The sequence below is a fragment of the Podarcis tiliguerta genome (genome assembly GCF_965153285.1).
Source record: "Podarcis tiliguerta genome assembly, chromosome: 2".
NCBI classification, from domain to species: domain Eukaryota; kingdom Metazoa; phylum Chordata; class Lepidosauria; order Squamata; family Lacertidae; genus Podarcis; species Podarcis tiliguerta.
This window is the reverse complement of record NC_139535.1, coordinates 6436305-6456066: the sequence shown is the minus strand read 5'-3', so window position 1 is coordinate 6456066 and position 19762 is coordinate 6436305. Positions and strand designations below refer to the sequence as shown.

Sequence of the window (19762 nt, the reverse complement as noted above, 5' to 3'; positions counted from 1 at the left end):
GTGTCCGTGCAGTGTTGCTCAAGTTCAAGGAGGTGGGGTTGCAACTGAAAAAGGAAAAATGCAGCTTTGGGGTGCCAGCTGTGGATTTCTTGGGGTTTAAAATTGATGCATCAGGCATCCACCCCACAGATGCTAAGATTAAGGCCATCATCGAGGCACCACGACCACAGAACAAGACGGAGTTGCAGTCATTCCTGGGACTTATTAACTTTTATCATTCGTTCTTACCCCATAAAGCTTCGGTAGCTGAACCATTACATAGACTGTTGCAGAAAAAGAATGTGTGGCGATGGGGGCAGGGGCAGCAGAAGGCTTTTGACTCCTTGCGAAGAATGCTGAGTAGCGGGAGCGTCCTTGCTCATTATGATGAGTCAAAGCCGTTGGTCCTGGCATGTGATGCCTCTCAATACGGCCTGGGGGCGGTGCTGAGTCATAGGGAACTGGATGGGTCGGAAAAGCCCATCTCTTTCTATTCCCGTACGTTGTCGCCCACGGAGCGCAACTATGCTCAAATTGACAAAGAGGCGCTTGCAATTGTGGCAGGAATCAAAAAGTTCCATGATTATGTGTACGGTCGCCATTTCTCCATTGAAACGGACCACAAACCACTGTTAGGGTTGTTCAACCCGAACAAACAAACGCCACAAATTCTCTCCCCCAGAATGTTGCGTTGGTCTATATTCCTGAACGGGTTCCAGTACACCTTGACCCATGTGCCGGGGAAACGGTTGTGCCACGCTGATGCGCTGAGTCGATTGCCCCTTCCTGGCGGGAGCAATGAGGATCCCGCTCCAGCGGAGCACATAATGATGCTGGAAACACTTCCGGGGGCTCCTGTAACGGCTACTGATATAGCTGAGAAAACGAGGAAAGATGCTGTTCTCTCCCGTGTGCTCACTTGGGTGGGGAGGGGGTGGCCAGGTGGTCCGCATGAAGACAAATTCAGGCCTTATGCGACAAGGCAGCACGAGTTGTCCATGCATAAGGGTTGTCTCCTGTGGGGAGATAGGGTGATCATCCCAGCACCACTGAGAAACAGGGTGCTTGAGACGCTTCACATGGGACACCCGGGAATGGTCAGGATGAAGTCGCTAGCCCGATGTTATGTGTGGTGGCCTGGAATGGACCAGAACATAGAACAATGGGTACGAACATGTAAGGCATGCCAAGAGGTGCGGCCAGAAGTGGCCAGAGCACCAGTTCACTGGTGGGAGCAGTCCAGATCTCCCTGGAGCCGGCTGCACTTAGATTTTGCTGGGCCATTCCAGGGGAAGGTCTTTTTGGTTGTCGTCGATGCATATTCCAAATGGTTAGAAGTGGCGATGGTCCCTAGCATGGCATCAGCTGCCGTAATCAAGGTGTTGAGGCAGCTGTTTGCAACCCACGGGTTACCTGAGACCATTGTATCAGATAATGGGGCAGCTTTTGTATCCCAAGAATTCAGGGCATTCTTGGCTGATAACTTCATAAGAGGGGTCACATCCGCGCCCTTTCACCCATCCTCCAATGGGCAGGCTGAGCGCATGGTAAGAACAGCCAAAGAATCCATTGCGCGCTTAATGGAGGGTAACTGGTCAGCTCGCATCGCGCGAATGTTATTTTTGCAGCATGCGACGCCGTGTACTGCGACGGGCAAGTCGCCAGCTGAGCTGCTCTTGGGTAGAAGACTGGTAACGGTGCTGGATTATGTCCACCCGGATAAAATGCCAAACCATAATTCAAGAGCAACCCCCCAGGCTGAGACTGACACAACAAGGTATCTCGCCCCTGAAGATCTGGTCTGGGTGAGGAACTATTCACGAGGTTCGCGGTGGGTGGCTGGTGTGGTCACCCGGGCTAGTGGACCTGTGTCCTATTATGTAACCTTGGAAAATGGGCAAGTTTGGAAGAGACATATAGATCAGCTGAGGCGCCGGGCGCTCAGCAGGGAGGAGTCAGATAATTCATCCCTGGCTAACGACGCAGAGCTGCAAGACCAGAGTGAAAATGGCCCAGAGGTGCAGTCACCAGGGGCTTCAGCAAATGAACCAGGGTCTGCTAGTCCTCATGATGACGAGGTACAGGTAGGGAACCCTGAGATGTCTGGGACTCCATCTGTTCCTGAGGAAACCCCTATAGCAGCCCCTCTACCACAGGTAACACCCAATCCAGAACCGGCAACGCCTGTTGTCAGGAGATCAAGTAGAAGTTGTAGGACCCCACAGTACCTGAGAGATTACGTCTGCTGTGCTCACTAGGGGGGGAGGGGTGTTGTGTATTGAGTCAAAGGATTTTATATCTGTATTATTATTGTCTATATTTGCATTAGGGTAAAGTAACTGCCTTTTGGTTTCAGGGGGTACAGCTACTATTGGTTCATTTAAACTGCTGTATTTGGATCCTCTGTCTTATTGGTTTCCTCCAAAAGGCAGGACTGTGATTGCCTGATATTGTTCCCTCCAAAATGTATCCTTTCTAGCTAGTCCCCTGTCCCTATAAATGTAGCTTTCCCCTCCTCAGTCTTCAGTCTTGTTTGCTGTAATAAAGAAGTGTTACTAGAGAACTGTCTCCAGCAGATTATGTCAAGAGAGCTGAAATCACAAACCCCACGTCACAACACCCCACCCATCTGGCCGGGCCTCCCCAGCCACTCTGGGCGGCTTCCAACAGAATATTTTTTTTCAAAAACAACAACAATAAAACATCAAACACTAAACACTTCCCTAAACAGGGCTGCCTTCAGATGTCTTCTAAAAGTCAATATACAGTGGTACCTCGGGTTACATACGCTTCAGGTTACAGACTCCACTAAACCAGAAATATTACCTCGGGTTAAGAACTTTGCTTCAGGATGAGAACAGAAAGCGCGGCGGCCCCATTAGCTAAAGTGGTACCTCAGGTTAAGAACAGTTTCAGGTTAATAACGGACCTCCAGAACGAATTACGTTCTTAACCCGAGGTACCACTGTAGTTGTTTATTTCTTTGGCATCTGATAGGAGGGCGTTCCACAGGGCAGGCGCCACTACAAAGAAGGCCCCTCTGCCTTAAGTGAGGAATGTGACTAGAAGCATTTTTGCTATTTGGGTCCTCTAAGGCAGCAGCATCCTTCAGCTCAGAGTCCTCAAAGATGCTTGGTTCTTTCCCAGAATCCTTCACTCCTCCCAGCACAGAGGGTCTTGGGGAATTTTGCCCTTTCCAAGCAATCTTTAATTTTCTGCTTCTACCTTTAGCCTGGCTAGAAGATCTCTCTCCTCTTTTGCCAGATCCTGTCTTACTGCGGTTGAAATATACTCAGAGTCGCAAAGTGATTTCATGCTCTTTATTCAGCTCATAGTGGTGAGGAGGAATGAATGAATGTCCCCTCAAAGTATCTGCTTCAGGATATACATTACAAAGTATATACATTATTTACACAATGGGCTGCACATGATTGGCTAATTCTGGAATTCTACTGTAAGCCAATCAGGTTGTGGATTCACTTATATCTGGAGCATGATTGGGTGGTTCCTGCCAACCAATCATACTGCTGCATCGTTCTAGGACCAATCAGACTGCTGCATTCTGAATCCTATTGTTCTAGGACCAATCAGACTGCTGCAATTTGGATCCTATTGTTCTAGGACCAATCAGACTGCTGCAGTTTGGATCCTATTCAACTCAGCGGTGAAAACGTATGAGTGAGGATAAGTTTCCTGGGATAGCTCTGTTGGTAGAGCATGAGACTCTTAATCTCAGGGCGGCGGGTTCGAGCTCCACATTGGGCAAAAGATCCTTGCATTTCAGAGGGTTGGACTGGTGACTGGGAGCGGCCGCCGAGATCACATAACACTGGTCTTGAAAGACCTATATTGACTCCCAGTACGTTTCCAAGCACAATTCAAAGTGTTGGTGCTGACCTTTAAAGCCCTAAACGGCCTTAGTCCAGTATATCTGAAGGAGCGTCATCACCCCCATCGTTCAGCCCAGACACTGAGGTCCAGCACGAAGGGCCTTCTGGTGGTTCCCTCCCTGCAAGAAGCCAAGTTACAGGGAACCAGGCAGAGGGCCTTCTCGGTAGTGGCACCCGCCCTGTAGAACGTCCTCCCATCAGATGTCAAAGAGAACAACAACTACCAGACCATATAACACCAGTCCTGAAAGACCTACATTGGCTCCCAGTGTGTTTCCAAGCACAATTCAAAGTGCTGGTGCTGACCTTTAAAGCCCTGAACAGCCTCAGCCCAGTATAACTGAAGGAGCATCTCCACCCCCATCATCATTCAGCCCAGACACTGAGGTCCAACTCCAAGGGCTTTTTATTGGTTCCCTCATTGCGAGAAGTGAGGTTACAGGGAACCAGGCAGAGGGCCTTCTCGGTAGTGGTGCCCACCCTGTGGAATGCCCTCCCTTCAGATGTCAAGGAAATAAACAACTATCTGATTTTTAGAAGACATCTGATGTTTAGAGAAATTATTAATGTTTGATGTTTAATTGTGTTTTTAATATTCTGTTGGGAGCCGCCCAGGATGGCTGGGGAAACCCAGCCATATAGGAAGGGTATCAATAATCATCATCATCATCATCATCATCACCACCTCAGGACAGCAGTGGCGTAGCGTGGGGGTGCAGGGGGGGCCGGCCACACCGGGCGCAACATCGGGGGGGGGCGCTTGCACTCGCAGCTCTCTGCCCCTACCTGGCTCACTCACTCTCTCTTACTGCAGGGCTGGCTGTGCGAATCTGATCCGAGCCGCCGGGTCGCCGCCCACTGTGGAGGGGAGGGTGCCAGGCGTGCGGTGCGGAGAGAGAGCGAGGGAATATCTGGGGGAGGGACAGTGCAGCGGGGGGGGCGCAAATTACTTGCCTTGCCCCGGGTGCTGACAACCCACGCTACGCCACTGCAAGACAGCACCAACAGTTGAATATCAGAAAATTAAAGACATCCATGCAGAGGCGTAAAACCAGCCGCAAAATCAGTGGGGAAGCAGGCATGAGATCCCTAAGGGGTTGGAAAAGATTGGAGGGCATGTTCCTCCCCCTCCTCCCTGCAGCCCTGGGACCCCTTTTCGCCCAAATGTAGAAGGAGGGAGATCCTAGGAGGGACCTCTGAGGCAGCGCTTGGGGGGAGGGCTGGGTCCTATTCATGGCTGTCTTTAGCAGATGAGGCGCTGGGGTGCAAATATCCACCCAGGGCCCCCAAATTACCACGGATAGTTGCGGGTGAAGCTGCACACTGCCAGCCACTGGGGGGGGGCGGCGCAACTCCCCCCCAATCCGCTTTGGGAAGCTGAGGCATCTGATCAAGATCTATATCTTAAAATAAGCTTAAAAATATATTTGCGAATGCTTGGTTCATGCCAGATATAAAGCAGCTGGCAGTTGTTTTGTTTTCCTGCACAAGGGCCCCATAGATTTATAACACCAGCAGGAGGCAAGTTTCTCAAAAGTTATAGAAGGGAATTACAGGCTGGGAGCAGAGGTCATACAAATTACAGAATACAATCAAGCTGCAAAAACACTAATTAAGAGTAGGTAAATAGTTTATCCTGGGCTTCCCATCAGCCACATTTTCCTAAGGTTAAAGGGCAAAGAGCTAATATGAACAGCAGCTGGCTGGGAAAGGGGGGGGGTGTAAAATGGAACTTTTTTACTAAGGAACTTTTTATTAAGTTCCTTTCTTTCTTTGAAAAGGCCTTTCCTTTTCTGCTAAAAATCTATCTATGTTATGTATGAAATATATTGACTTTAATGTAAGTATACAAAGGATTTAGAAAGTAATAAATGTTAGATTCTTATATTAGATTCTTATTTCATTGATGGTGTGTGAGAAGGTGAACTCAAGATCTCTGTTTATGACAAAATTTAAAACCATGAGCCATCTGTTTTAGCCATCTGCCCCTGTTGCCAGGGGCAGAAGGGCATAAGAGCAGAAGGCCAGAAGGGCAAAAGAGCAAAAGGGCAAAGGGTGATCTGGTAATTAAGGTGCCTTGTCGAGGCAAATGTAAGATATATGATAGAAGGAAATATAGCTCTTTGTCTCCCAGAAAAGGTAATAGGAAATGGGTGTATCTTTTATGATTGGTTCTAGCAGACAGCCAATAGGAATTTCAACCAGGCTGATTGGACAGAGGCAGCCAAAGGAGGAGTAAGGAGGCTGGGCTGAGGGAATATAAGTGCTGGCCACCAGGGCTGGAGTGTGCAGAGCTTTTGGTAACCATATACCACTGTGCCAATCATTTATTTGTCTGACAAATAAATTATTATTTTAATTTCTCTATTGCTGCGTTGAATATTTCATTCCAGCTAAGCGTTAACCACAAGCAGGGTGCTACAAAGCTGCATGCCTGCCAGCCATATGGCTGGCAAGGCGCAGCTGGTGTTCAGCTCCCCTACTCAGTGGGACACCCCTGAGAGGCCAGCCCCCTGGTGCGACGCACCACTAAGCCCTATGGGAAAGACAGCTCTGGTCCTGTTCCCCCTGCAAGGGAGAAGGCAAAACAGAGCAAGAAAGGGGCTTGCAGACTTGCATCTGGTGGGGGGGGGAGAGCTATCCACACACCCCATCCCTATGTCAATCTTTCTAGGAATTTAGAAATCTAATCATTTTAACATTTAGGAGGCCAAGCTGCTGTATGTGTCGGAAACGATGCGTTGTAGGCCAGAGCTGTGCGTATAATAATCCTATATTATTACAGCGGCAAGATTGCTACAGGAACAAAGGTGGAAAGTCTATTGCCCTATGCGCTACAGAAGAATGGCCAATAAAACTAGTGGATTTGGCTGAGATGCCGACGTTAAGACATTTAATGAGAGAAAAATCATTACTGCGCAAATAAGGACTAGGGAATTTCTTATGGGCTTTTGGCATGAAAGAGAAAACGATCTTTAAAATATCAGGATTTGAAGGTTGAAAAAATACTGGTTTATAGATGACAGAATGGTTGGATCTTAAGGCATGAATACCACACGTAGCTGCAGGACAGAGAACTGGAAGTCCTTGTATTTATTTGTTTTGTTTTGTCTTTCTTTTCTTTTTCTCTCGCTTTCTCTTTTTCTTAGGGTTCTCCTTTCCGTGTCTTCCTTCTGACTTTTAGACCTCCGTTCTCTTTTAGACCAGGCCGCTGTTTCATTTCAGTATATAAGATGCTTTAAAATAGGTATGCATTTTTGTACATCTTTGCACATAATTTTTATTAAATTTTCTGTTTTACAATTTAAAATACTCATTATTACATCCTTAAGATATCAGGGACTTCCCTTTTTTCTGCTCTGGTCCGACCTCACCTGGAGTACGTTGTCCAGTTCTGGGCACCACAGTTCAAGAAGGACACTGACAAACTGGAACGTGTCCAGAGGAGGGCAACCAAAATGGTCAAAGGCCTGGAAACGATGCCTTATGAGGAACGGCTAAGGGAGCTGGGCATGTTTAGCCTGGAGAAGAGGAGGTTAAGGGGTGATAGGATAGCCATGTTCAACTATATAAAAGTATGTCACATAGAGGAGGGAGAAAGGTTGTTTTCTGCTGCTCCAGAGAAGCGGACACGGAGCAATGGATCCAAACGACAAGAAAGAAGATTCCACCTAAACATTAGGAAGAACTTCCTGACAGTAAGAGCTGTTCGACAGTGGAATTTGCTGCCAAGGAGTGTGGTGGAGTCTCCTTCTTTGGAGGTCTTTAAGCAGAGGCTTGACAACCATATGTCAGGAGTGCTCTGATGGTGTTTCCTGCTTGGCAGGGGGTTGGACTCGATGGCCCTTGTGGTCTCTTCCAACTCTATGATTCTATGATTCTATGATTCTATGATTCTTTCCATGGTTCATTTTACATATCATAAATCCCTGTATGTTTCGCAGGAACTATACCATTCAGTATTCCATTATTGCATCCATCATAACTTGTTTACACTGTTGAATTTATCTTAATGCTGCCAGCGTTTTCAGCTGTACACAGTTATTCCCCATATATTCAATAAACGTTTTCCAATCTTCTCTAAGCGTATGTTCTTCTTGTTCTCTTATTCTATATGTTAAGTCTGCAAGCTGCGCATATTCTATCTGCATAAGCTGCCACTCTTATTTAGTTCGTTTTACCTTTTTTGGTACATATTTGAATAAACATCAATCAATCAATCAATCAATCAATCAGACCAGAGCTGCGCAATTAGAACTGATTTTCCCTCCTTGGCTCAGAGAGGCGCAGAGCGAAGGAAGCCATCCTGCCTTCTAAGGGTTAAAATGAACTGACTCCGGTTCCTAGAGAGGATGTGAATTAGGGGGGTGGGGGTGCAAAAGGAGGAGGAGAGTGGGGCGGGGGTCCTCCGGAGCAAATGCAAGCCTGTGCAAACAGCTCCCTCCTCCAGCTCCAGCCCAGCCTCTCTCAAGCGCTGCATCGGAGACCCCCCAGGATCTGGTCAGTCGTCTGCCCCCCCATAGCTCTATGCATGGGGCGATGGGGGGCTGAAGGGGAGCCCTGGGGTGGCAGGGAGGGAGGAGGGTGCAGGGGAGGCACTGCAAGGCAGGACAGGGAGATGCGGGGTTGCTGCTGGCCCTCCCACCCCCTACTTGCCCCCCAATGGCATCTTAGGCTCCTTTTGCACCAGGGTGGGGGGGGGATCCTGCGACAGGACTCCAACTCCCATCAGCCCCTGCCCGCACGGCCGGCAATGAGGAATGATGGGAGTTGGAGTCCATCACTCCATCCCGGTTTGGCGTTGTTTACCGCCCATGGAATTGTAGAGCATAGCTGTCAACGTTTCCCCTTTTAAAATGGAAATTCCCTTATTCCGAATAGGATTCCTCGCAAGAAAAGGGAAAAGTTGACAGCTATGTCGTAGAGTTGGAAGGGACCCTGCGGGTCATTCTAGTCCAACCCCCTGCAATGCAGCAATCTGTTGCCCAATGCAGGATTCGAACCCACGGCCCCGAGATTAAGATGGGTGGCTCTTCTTTGATCGGGCCTCTGTGTCATCGGTTTCCCTTCAAAAGGGGAGTTGCTGAAGCACTCAGCAGCCTGGTTAAATCTTTCAGTGAAAGGATGGAAAGGTACATCAGGCAGAGGGAGGGAGGGAGAAAAATTGAAGAAGAACCTGGAAACCAAACAACGCTGGCTGGTGGATTTTGGGGTCATAGAATCATAGAATCATAGAGTTGGAAGAGACCACAAGGGCCATCGAGTCCAACCCCCTGCCAAGCAGGAAACACCATCAGAGCACTCCTGACATATGGTTGTCAAGCCTCTGCTTAAAGACCCCCAAAGAAGGAGACTCCACCACACTCCTTGGCAGCAAATTCCACTGTCGAACAGCTCTTACTGTCAGGAAGTTCTTCCTCATGTTTAGGTGGAATCTTCTTTCTTGTAGTTTGGATCCGTTGCTCCGTGTCCGCTTCTCTGGAGCAGCAGAAAACAACCTTTCTCCCTCCTCTATGTGACATCCTTTTATATATTTGAACATGGCTATCATATCACCCCTTAACCTCCTCTTCTCCAGGCTAAACATGCGCAGCTCCCTTAGCCGTTCCTCATAAGGCATCGTTTCCAGGCCTTTGACCATTTTGGTTGCCCTCCTCTGGACACGTTCCAGTTTGTCAGTGTCCTTCTTGAACTGTGGTGCCCAGAACTGGACACAGTACTCCAGGTGAGGTCTGACCAGAGCAGAATACAGCGGCACTATTACTTCCCTTGATCTAGGGTCAAAGGCATTGCAAAGCTTGGTCGCTTCTGTAAAGAAGCTGTTGGAGATGCATCTCATGGTCTGCCTCACCAAAACAGTTCATACGTGCGTGGAATAAAACTTTAGTAGTAGTAGTAATAATAATAATAATAATAATTTATTATTTATACCCCACCCATCTGGCTGGGTTTCCCCAGCCACTCAGTAAAATGCAATAACCTATTAAACATTAAAAGCTTCCCTAAACATGGCTGCCTTCAGATGTCTTCTAAAAGTCTGGTAGTTGTTGTTCTCTTTGACATCTGGTGGGAGGGTGTTCCACAGGGCGGGCGCCACTACCGAGAAGGCCCTCTGCCTGGTTCCCTGTGACTTGGCTTCTCGCAGCAAGGGAACCGCCAGAAGGTCCTTGGAGCTGGACCTCAGTGTCCAGGCAGAACACAGTGTCCGAGCAGTAAAACGGTAAAGGGACCCCTGAGCATTAGGTAGTAGTATTAATATTAATATTTTGTTGGGAGCCACCCAGAGTGTCTGGGGAAACCCAGCCAGATGGGTGGGATATAAATATTATTATTATTGTTAAAGCCTCCATGTGCAGGGGCAGCATATTGAACTTCAGGTGCAGCAGCAGAAAAGGCTCTGCCCTCTTTTAAATTTATATTAATATTTCTAAAATAAAGGAGGGAAGTGAGGTTTTGTGCACCCAGTAGATTAAAACACCGCCTGCAAATTAAAGAATCGGTTTCGCAGACTGACTGCAGCCGAGCAACAACCTTCGTTTCAACCACGTTTGAGGTGGTTTGGGGGTGAGACTTGGCTAAACTAGGTCCCTCTTCCAGGCTCTCAGTATTTTGTGTGAGGGATGTACTGGAAACGTGGATTAGAATATAAAGTCCCTACCAGAGAAGAGTGGCAGGTCTAAGTTGATGGACTATGTCGAAATGGCAAAAATGACCGGAAGAATCAGAAATCAGGAAGACCAAAATTGCAATAAGGAATGGGGAAAATTTATAATCTTATTTTATAGGTAAAGGGACCCCTGACCATTAGGTCCAGTCGCGGACGACTCTGGGGTTGCGGGCTCATCTCGCTTTCTTGGCCCAGGGAGCCGGCGTACAGCTTCCGGGTCATGTAGCCAGCATGACTAAGCCGCTTCTGGCGAACCAGAGCAGCGCACGGAAACACCGTTTACCTTCCCGCCGGAGTGGTACCTATTTATCTACTTGCACTTTGTGCTTTCAAACTGCTAGGTTGGCAGGAGCAACGGGAGCTCACCCCTTCGCAGGGATTCAAACCACCAACCTTCTGATAGGTAAAGTCCTAGGCTCTGTGGTTTAACCCACAGTGCCACCCGCGTCCCAATCTTATTTTATAAACCGTTGTAAACAGCTAAAATCGTTAGTGGGGTTGGCGAGAGGAAGAGAAGGGCAGAGAGGGCTGTGACAGCCAGATTATAAAAGTCTGAGCCTTGGCAGTGAAGCCAAAGGATCATGCAAGTGGTTCATTTCCAGCTGCTGACCAGAAGAACCAGCTTTGCTTCAGCCCTGTCTCCTGATTCTGCTGTTTTGCGTGAAAGCGAAATCTTGCCTTTCAGGATCCGGTGACCCACTGAGGAGATGGCTCTGCATTTCAAAAAGGAGGAAGAGGAGGAGGCCTGGGCGCCCCTGGATCCTGACCGGGCGGCTCTGCATGGAGAAGTCAAGGAGGAAAAGGGCAGGATCCTGGACTCGCTCGGTAAGGGTGTCTGTCTAAAAGAGCAGTTAAGAACCTACTTGTTGAATGGTTCCTATGCTTTCGTACTCCAAAGCCCATTCTCCTTTTCTAGTGGGATTTGATCTCTCTTTGTCGATTAAGAGCATTTATCTCCCACCTTTCAATTTAATATAAAAAAAAATCCACTAGGGCAAGCATAGGCAAACTCAGGCCCTCCAGATGTTTGGGACTACAGTTCCCATCATCCCTGACCACTGGTCCTGTTAGCTAGGGATGATGAGAATTGTGGTCCCAAACATCTGGAGGACCGGAGTTTGCTTATGCCTGCAGTAGAGTATTATGCATGATTATAGGTAAAGGTAAAGGGACCCCTGACCATTAGGTCCAGCTGTGACTGACTCTGGGGTTGCGGCGCTCATCTCACTTTATTGGCCGAGGGAGCCGGCGTACAGCTTCCGGGTCATATGGCCAGCATGACTAAGCCGCTTCTGGCGAACCAGTTTACCTTCCCGCCGGAGCGGTACCTATTTATCTACTTCCACTTTGACGTGCTTTTGAAGTGCTAGGTTGGCAGGAGCAGGGACTGAGCAACGGGAGCTCACCCCGTCACGGGGATTCAAACCGCCAACCTTCTGATCAGCAAGTACTAGGCTCTGTGGTTTAACCCACAGCGCCACCCGTGTCCCTATGCATGGTTATACATTGGTGCAAAATATTAAAGGCTTGGCATCATCAAAATAGCCATTTTTAATATTCGGTTGCAGGACACATTTAATAGCTGAGAGCTGGAACAACAAGTAAATAACTAAATAATTGTTTTCGGTCCTTATTGTTTTAATAAAATTAATTTGAATATAATACAAATTTAAAAATGGACTTCCCATTCCACTTCCATGAGGTTTCTCTTTCTTCCCTTACTTGCTGCTCAACGTAACATAGATTTATTAATTCCATTTCAATGCTTAAAAATATTTCAGCATTAATTTCCCCCCTTCTTCATCTCCCATCAACTACATATTTCAATTCCTGCATAGACTTGCATTTAATTATAACAGATTCCCCAAACGTCAAGTAGAGTTACTTCACTTTGTCAGCCAACAGACATCAATAACTGTAAATCAGTATTCCACAAATGCATATTATTTCTATACATTTATTAACAGGATTGATGTGCCTTTCAGTTATCAGAAACCCTAAGCAGTTTAGAGGGGGGGCTATTGGATTGTTGTTTTTATTTTTACTAGGTATTTTGTGGTTTTATGTCTTGATTTTATTCTGTGAACCACCTTGATACCCTGGGTATAGGGTGGTATATAAATGCAATAAATAATAAGAATAATACTTATAATATAAAAGAGACATTAACATTACCGATAAAACCAGAAGCTTAAAAACAAATGAGTGGAAACGGTTTTTAAAAGAAAATCAGCAAGTCTTAAAAAGACACATTCCAAAAGAAAATCACAGAGTAGTATACCATAGTTTTCCGTGTATAAGAGGATTTTATATATATATATAAAATAATGTTAAAAATTGGGGGTTGTCTTATACACGGATAGTGTGTGTGGGGGGGGCAATTGGTTGTAGCCGCAAGCAGGAGATTGTCAATGGTGATTGGGTGGGTGATTGGTGGCTGCTGTCGATTGGCTGCTTCTGCGTCAATTTTGTGGGTGATTGGTGGCTGTGGCAAGGCCTGGTGTTGACTGGCTGCCACTGAGGCAATTGGGCGGGTGACTGGCGGCTGCTGTCGGCGAGAGCCAGTGTGGTGTAGTGGTTAAGAGTGGTAGTCTCGCAATCTGGGGAACCGGGTTCGCGTTTCCGCTCCTCCACCTGCAGCTGCTGGGTGACCTTGGGCCAGTCTCACTTCTCTGAAGTCTCTCACTCCCGCTCACCTCACAGAGTGTTTGTTGTGGGGGAGGAAGGGAAAGGGAAAGGGAAAGGAGAATGTTAGCCGCTTTGAGACTCCTTCAGGTAGTGATGAAGTGGGATATAAAATCCAAATCCAAACTCTTGGCGACGCATGCAGCCCCCCCCCCAAAAAAAGCTTAACAACTCTAGGCAATCTTCCCCCATTTTCTTAATTAGGAGTCCCCAAAAATAGGGGTTGTCTTATACACAGGGCCGTGTTATACACGTAAAAATATGGTACTTGTCAGAATTACCTTTGTAAAAAAGGCTTTTAGCAGGCCCCGAAAACAGCACAGCGAAGGCACTTGCCTAATATCAAGGGGCAGAGAATTATTTGCAAGTGCAGGACAGACATTATGAGAGAAATTATGTAGCACATCCCAATTAACAATTACCTGAGGTCCTTCAATTATTTGAAGCGCCCATTTCCGATACGGACTCTTATCGTTTTCTTGTCTTCAATGCAACAGGTGACCAAGGGGCAACTGAGGAAACGGAAGAACTATGGGGGGTGTCACTGGAAAAAGAACAGTGTGGAAAGAGGGAACAGCCAGCAAGGAAAGCAAAAGCAAATCAGGGGAGGGAAAAACCCTTTGCTTCCCAGGGCAGTGGCCGCCTTGAAATCGCAACCCCAGAAACAACCGATAAAAGGAAGAAGACCAGTCAGTGCCTCGTGTGTCAGAAAAGCTTCAGTTCTAGGTCTAAACTCAGAGCTCATTGCAAAATCCACAAAGGGGAGGAACCCTATAAATGCTGGGAGTGCGGAAAGAGCTTCAGTTGGTTTACAAACCTCAGCAGGCATCAAAGAACTCACACGGCAGGGAAAGTGCACCCATGCCTGGAGTGTGGAAAGAGCTTCAGTTCGAACTCGGACCTTAGGAAGCATCAGATAATCCACACGGGGGAGAAACCCTATAAATGCCTGGAGTGCGGGAAAAGCTTCAGTCGTAGCACCACTCTTATCGTGCATCAAAGCCTCCACACTGGGGAGAAGCCGTACCGATGCCTGGAGTGTGGGAAGAGCTTCAGTCAGAAGATGTATGTCACTCGTCATCAGAGAATTCACACTGGGGAGAAACCCTATAAATGTGCGGAGTGTGGGAAGAACTTCACTGTGAGGACGAGCCTGACTGCTCATCAGAGAATTCACACAGGGGAGAAACCGTATAAGTGTGCAGAGTGCGGGAAGAGCTTCAGTCACAACTCAAGCCTAACAATGCATCAGAGGACTCACATGGCAGAGAAACCGTACAAATGTTCGGAATGTGGAAAGAGTTTCAGCGTCAAAATTAGTCTTACTTATCACGAAAGGATTCACACAGGGGAGAAACCGTATACGTGCTCGGAGTGTGGGAAGAGCTTTAGTCAGAGCTCAGCCCTCTCCACACATCAGAGAATTCACACGGCCGAGAAACCCTATAAATGTCCCGATTGTGGAAAGAGCTTCAGTCAGAACGCCGACCTTATTACCCATCAGAGAATCCACACAGGGGAAAAGCCATATAAGTGCTCGGAGTGCGGAAAGAGCTTCCGTTTGAGCACGGGCCTCAGTAACCATCACCGGATTCACACGGGGGAGAAACCCTACGAATGCCTGCAGTGTGGGAAAAGCTTCAACAACAGCACAACCCTCAGTATGCATCAGAGGACTCACTCCGAAGAGAAACCGTATAAATGCTTGGAGTGTGGAAAGAGCTTCTGTTCGAGCACAATCCTCATGTACCATCAAGCGACTCACTCGGAGGAGGAGCCCTATAAATGCTCGGAGTGCGGAAAGAGCTTCAACCTGAACAAAGACCTCACTTCTCATCAGAGAATCCACCGAGAGGAGAAGCCCTACAGATGCCTGGAGTGCGGAAAGAGCTTCAATCAGAAGATTAATCTCACGTTTCATCGAAGAATCCACACAGGGGAGAAGCCGTATCAATGCTCGGAGTGCGGAAAGAGCTTCAGTCGAAGCACACACCTTACATGTCATCGGAGAATTCACTCGGGGGAGAAACCGTATAAATGCCTCGAGTGCGGGAAGTGCTTCAGTTCGAGCTCAAACCTCAGTAAGCACCAAGTGACTCATTCCGGGGAGAAGCCCTACAAATGCTCCGAGTGCGGAAAATGCTTTAAAAGGAGATCATACCTCAGTAAGCATCAGAGAACTCATGAAGAGGAGGAAGTATAGAAATGCATTACGCCTAGAAAGAACGTTCATCCAACTTCTCAGATTTCACACCCAGGAGAAACCACATACCATGCGTTGCCTCTTAGGCCGGATCCACACCACAGATTCAAAGCACATCCAACACATTTAAAGAACACGACTTTCCCTCAGAAATCCTGGGAAAAGTAGATTATTAAGGGGTGTGCTTTTTTTGTTTTGTTTTTTAAGGAAAGGGCTTTTAATGGGGCTGGGCTGTTGTTGTTTTACTACCTGTGTGTTAATAGATTTGTTTTTATATTGTTTTAATTCTGCTATAGTTTAATTACTTTTTAATATAATTTTATTTTTTGTTTTCACCTTTTACAAATATTTTTACAGAAATTTGTAGCAAAATTGATCTGCGTTTCTTTCGACTTCCCTCCCCTCCTTTCTGCGGTTACTTACTTTGTATATTTTTATTACTGCATATCCAGTTCAAACCTGTTTACTGATTTGCCCTTACGTTCTCATTTAATTATTTATTACTGCATGAATTTATGTCTATCCTGCTAATATTTCAAGTTTTACAATGTATCTCCAAATAATCAACAAATGTTCCCCATTTTGTTTCAAAAAATCTCTCTTCTTGGTTTCGTATTCTTCCGGTAAGTTTCACCATTTCTGCATATTCCATCTATTTTATTTTCCAGTCCTCCTTTGTCGGAACTGTTTCTTCTTTCCATCTCTGGACATAAATCATTTGGGCAGCTATAGTACAGTGGTACCTCGGGTTAAGTACTTAATTCGTTCTGGAGGTCTGTTCTTAACCTGAAGCACCACTTTAGCTAATGGGGCCTCCCACTATCGCTGCGTGATTTCTGTTCTCATCCTGAAGCAAAGTTCTTAACCCGAGGTACTATTTCTGGGTTAGCGGAGTCTGTAACCTGAAGCGTATGTAACCTGAGGTACGACTGTAATGTATATAAATATATATATATATTTCTGTTATTTGGGTACCTCTCCCCCAAATATTCCTAAAAGTAAAGCTTCTGTGTATTTTTAACAAAAGTTATCTTCAACATTTTTTACAGCTCATTATAAATCATTTATCAGAAAGCTTTTGCTACCTTACATAACTACCACATACGGAAGAAAGTAGCCTCTTGTGGGGGGAAAGTGGGATATAAATATAACAACAACATTAAGGGTACTGGGAATTGTAGTTCTGTGGTGGGGGAACCATAGTTCCGAGAATTCTTTGGAAGAAATTGCTTTAAATGTGCATTGGATGTGCTTTCAATTGTGTGGCTCTGTGCTCAGTTTCCGTAGACCACCCAGTTGTAAATATATGTTATTGTAAACATTCCAATTAAGGTAAAACATCACCCATCATTCTACTTTCACTTACATTTTGCAGCAGATTGGTGCTTCAGTGACATTGGTGAGGTTCACATGCCATGTTAAACCACAGTTAAAATAAGTGATTGTTCCATTTTCAGCATGGGGAAAATTATGGAGAGGGGATTTGAAATTTACAGCGTGTTATACATTAAAATAGGGATGCACGTGGCGGTGTGGGTTAAACCACAGAGCCTAGGGCTTGCCGATCAGAAGGTTGGCGGTTCGAATCCCCGCAACGGGGTGAGTCCCTGCTCCTGCCAACCTAGCAGTTCAAAAGCACGTCAAAGGGCAAGTAAATAAATAGGTACCACTCCGGCGGGAAGGTAAACAGCGTTTCCGTGTGCTGCTCTGGTTCGCCAGAAGCAGCTTAGTCATGCTGGTCACATGACCCGGAAGCTGTACACCAGCTCCTTCAGCCAGTAACGCGAGATGAGCGCTGAACCCCAGAGTCGGCCACGACTGGACCTAATGGTCAGGGGTCCCTTTACCTTATACATCAAAATAAAATTATATGAAAATGATGTACAGCTTGTATTTAACTCCTGGGTAAATTAGCAAAAATGTACAGGACAAGTTCAAATATTTGCTGGAAATGTAAAGAAAAGGAAGGCACCTTTTACCATGTGTGGTGGAACTGTAAAGTAACAAAGGAAATATGGGAAATGATATATAATGAATTTGGGGGGAAACTGTTTAAAATAATGTTTGTTTTTTTAAAAAAACCAGAAGCCTTTTTGAAAAGACTGTTAATGTATGCAGCAACAGCTGCAAGGAAGCTGCCTGCCCGAAGTTGGAAAAACGATAAAATCCCTACCAGGGTGGACTGGCAGGCAAACTACTGGATTATGTAGAGATGGCAAGAATGACTGGGAAAATCAGAAACCAGGAAGATCAAACTTCAACAAAGAATGGGAGAAATTTATATCATATTTGGCAGTCTGCTGTAAATATTTGAATTCTTTGGCAGGTCTTAAATAACTCTTGTAATGTTACATAGACTTTGGATATAATGGAGGACTGAAAAATTAGGATTTATAGTATGCAGTTGAAAAAGTTAATTAAAGAACCCATGGAGGGGAGGAGGGAGGTCTTGAGATTCAGAATAATCTTGTATAATTTTTATTATTTGTTATTTTGAGTGTGAATGAATTTGTAAAATCAAATAAAAATCATTTATTTTTTTAAAAAAGTGATGGCTTTGTGTGAACTGGAAGCCCCAAGGTATATACACTGCTAAAATACGGTAACACCTTTCGGCTGCTCCCGGATTTCTGACATTGCTCCATTAAAAAGACACCAGTGTCTGACTTACTGGGATGTCCGAACCCAGCTTGCGGTCTGTTTCTCTCCAAACAATGAGCAGGAAAACAAGGACAAACCTGGTAATTTTGCTTGGAGAAACTTTCCACTCTCAAACGGGTCTTACCGTCAAGAAATTTCTTAAGCAGAGGAAAGCATAGTTATCCTCCAACCGCCTCCAGGCACTCACACAGGACCTTCACCGCCTTCACTGGTTCTGATTTAAAGGAGATGTAGAGTTGGGTGTCATCTGCATACTGATGAACACCCAGCCCAAACCCCCTGATGATCTCTCCCAGCGGCTTCATATAGATATTAAAAAGCATGGGGGAGAGGACGGAACCCTGAGGCACCCCACAAGTGAGAGCCCAGGGGTCTGAACACTCATCCCCCAACACCACTTTCTGGACACGGCCCAGGAGAAAGGAGCGGAGCCACCGTATAACAGTGCCCCCAGCTCCCAGCCCCTCAAGACGGTCCAGAAGGATGTTATGGTCAATGGTGTCAAAGGCCGCTGAGAGATCCAGCAGAACTAGGAAACAGCTCTCACCTTTGTCCCTAGCCCACCGGAGATCATCAACCAGCGCAACCAAGGCAATTTCAGTCTCATGGTGAGGCCTGAATCCCGATTGGAAGGGATCCAAATAGTCCGCATCCTCCAGGCATGCCTGGAGTTGTTCGGCAACCACCCGCTCAATCACCTTGCCCAAGAATTTGAGACTGGGCGATAGTTAGCCAAATTGGCTGGGTCTAAAGATGTTTTTTTTAAGAAGCGGTTTAATGACCACCCCTTTCAGCGGGTCTGGGAAGGCTCCCTCACAGAGGGAAGCATTCACCACCCTGCAGAGCCCATCACCCAGCCCTTCCCAGCTCGCTTTTATCAGCCAGGATGGGCAAGGATCAAGGAGACAGGTGGTCGGTTTCACTCGTCCAAGCAGCCTGTCCACATCCTCGGAGGTAACAGATTGGAATTGATCCCATATAACAGGACTAGACAGAACTCTAGCACTCTCCCACCCTGGCCCTGCTCCCACGGTGGAATCTACCTCCTTTTGAATCTGAGCGACTTTATCTGCAAAAAAAATTTGCAAAAGCATTGCAGGAGATCTTGGGGTCCCTACCAGGCCCCGGTGGTGCAGGTGGTTCCGATAGATTGCGAACCACCTGAAAAAGTCTCCTGCTGCTGTTTTCTGCAGATACAATGGAGGTGGTGAAGAAGGCCCTCTTCGCCATCGCCATTGCCATTGCCACTGGGTAGGCTCGACGTTGAGCTCTAGCCCGTGTCCAGTCTGATTCAGAATGAGTTTTCCGCCACCGGCGCTCTAGCCGTCTCAACAATTGTTTCATCACCCTCAGCCCCGGGGAAATCACGGGGCTGTCCGGGCTCCATGCAATCGGAGAGGGCGCTTCGGAGCCAGATAGTCAATAGCCCTGGTTAACTCCGCATTCCAGCGGGCCACCAGGGAATCAGCTGAAAGGCCATCAACTTGGGATAAAACATCCCCTACCACTCTCTGGAAACCAGTTGGATCCATTAAGTAGCGGGGGTGGACCATCCGAATAGGTCCCACCTCCCTGCAGAGGGGAAGGGTCGCGGAGAAGTCCAGTTGCACCAGGAAATAATCTGACCATGGCACTTCTTTTGTTTTGCTTTTAGTTAGTGTCAGATCACCAACATCT

At 46.8% G+C, this 19762-nt stretch overlaps 1 protein-coding gene across 1 annotated transcript; it reads left to right on the top strand.

The window, feature by feature from the left end:
* The first annotated feature begins 8266 nt into the window (after positions 1–8266).
* LOC310670356 (uncharacterized protein) lies at positions 8267–17493 on the top strand. Its single transcript, XM_083425576.1, has 3 exons — positions 8267–8369; positions 11222–11361; positions 13719–17493. Exons 2-3 carry the CDS (start codon positions 11244–11246, stop codon positions 15422–15424), a joined length of 1824 nt encoding a protein of 607 aa, XP_083281702.1. The 5' UTR covers positions 8267–8369; positions 11222–11243; the 3' UTR covers positions 15425–17493.
* Positions 17494–19762: the final 2269 nt, after the last annotated feature.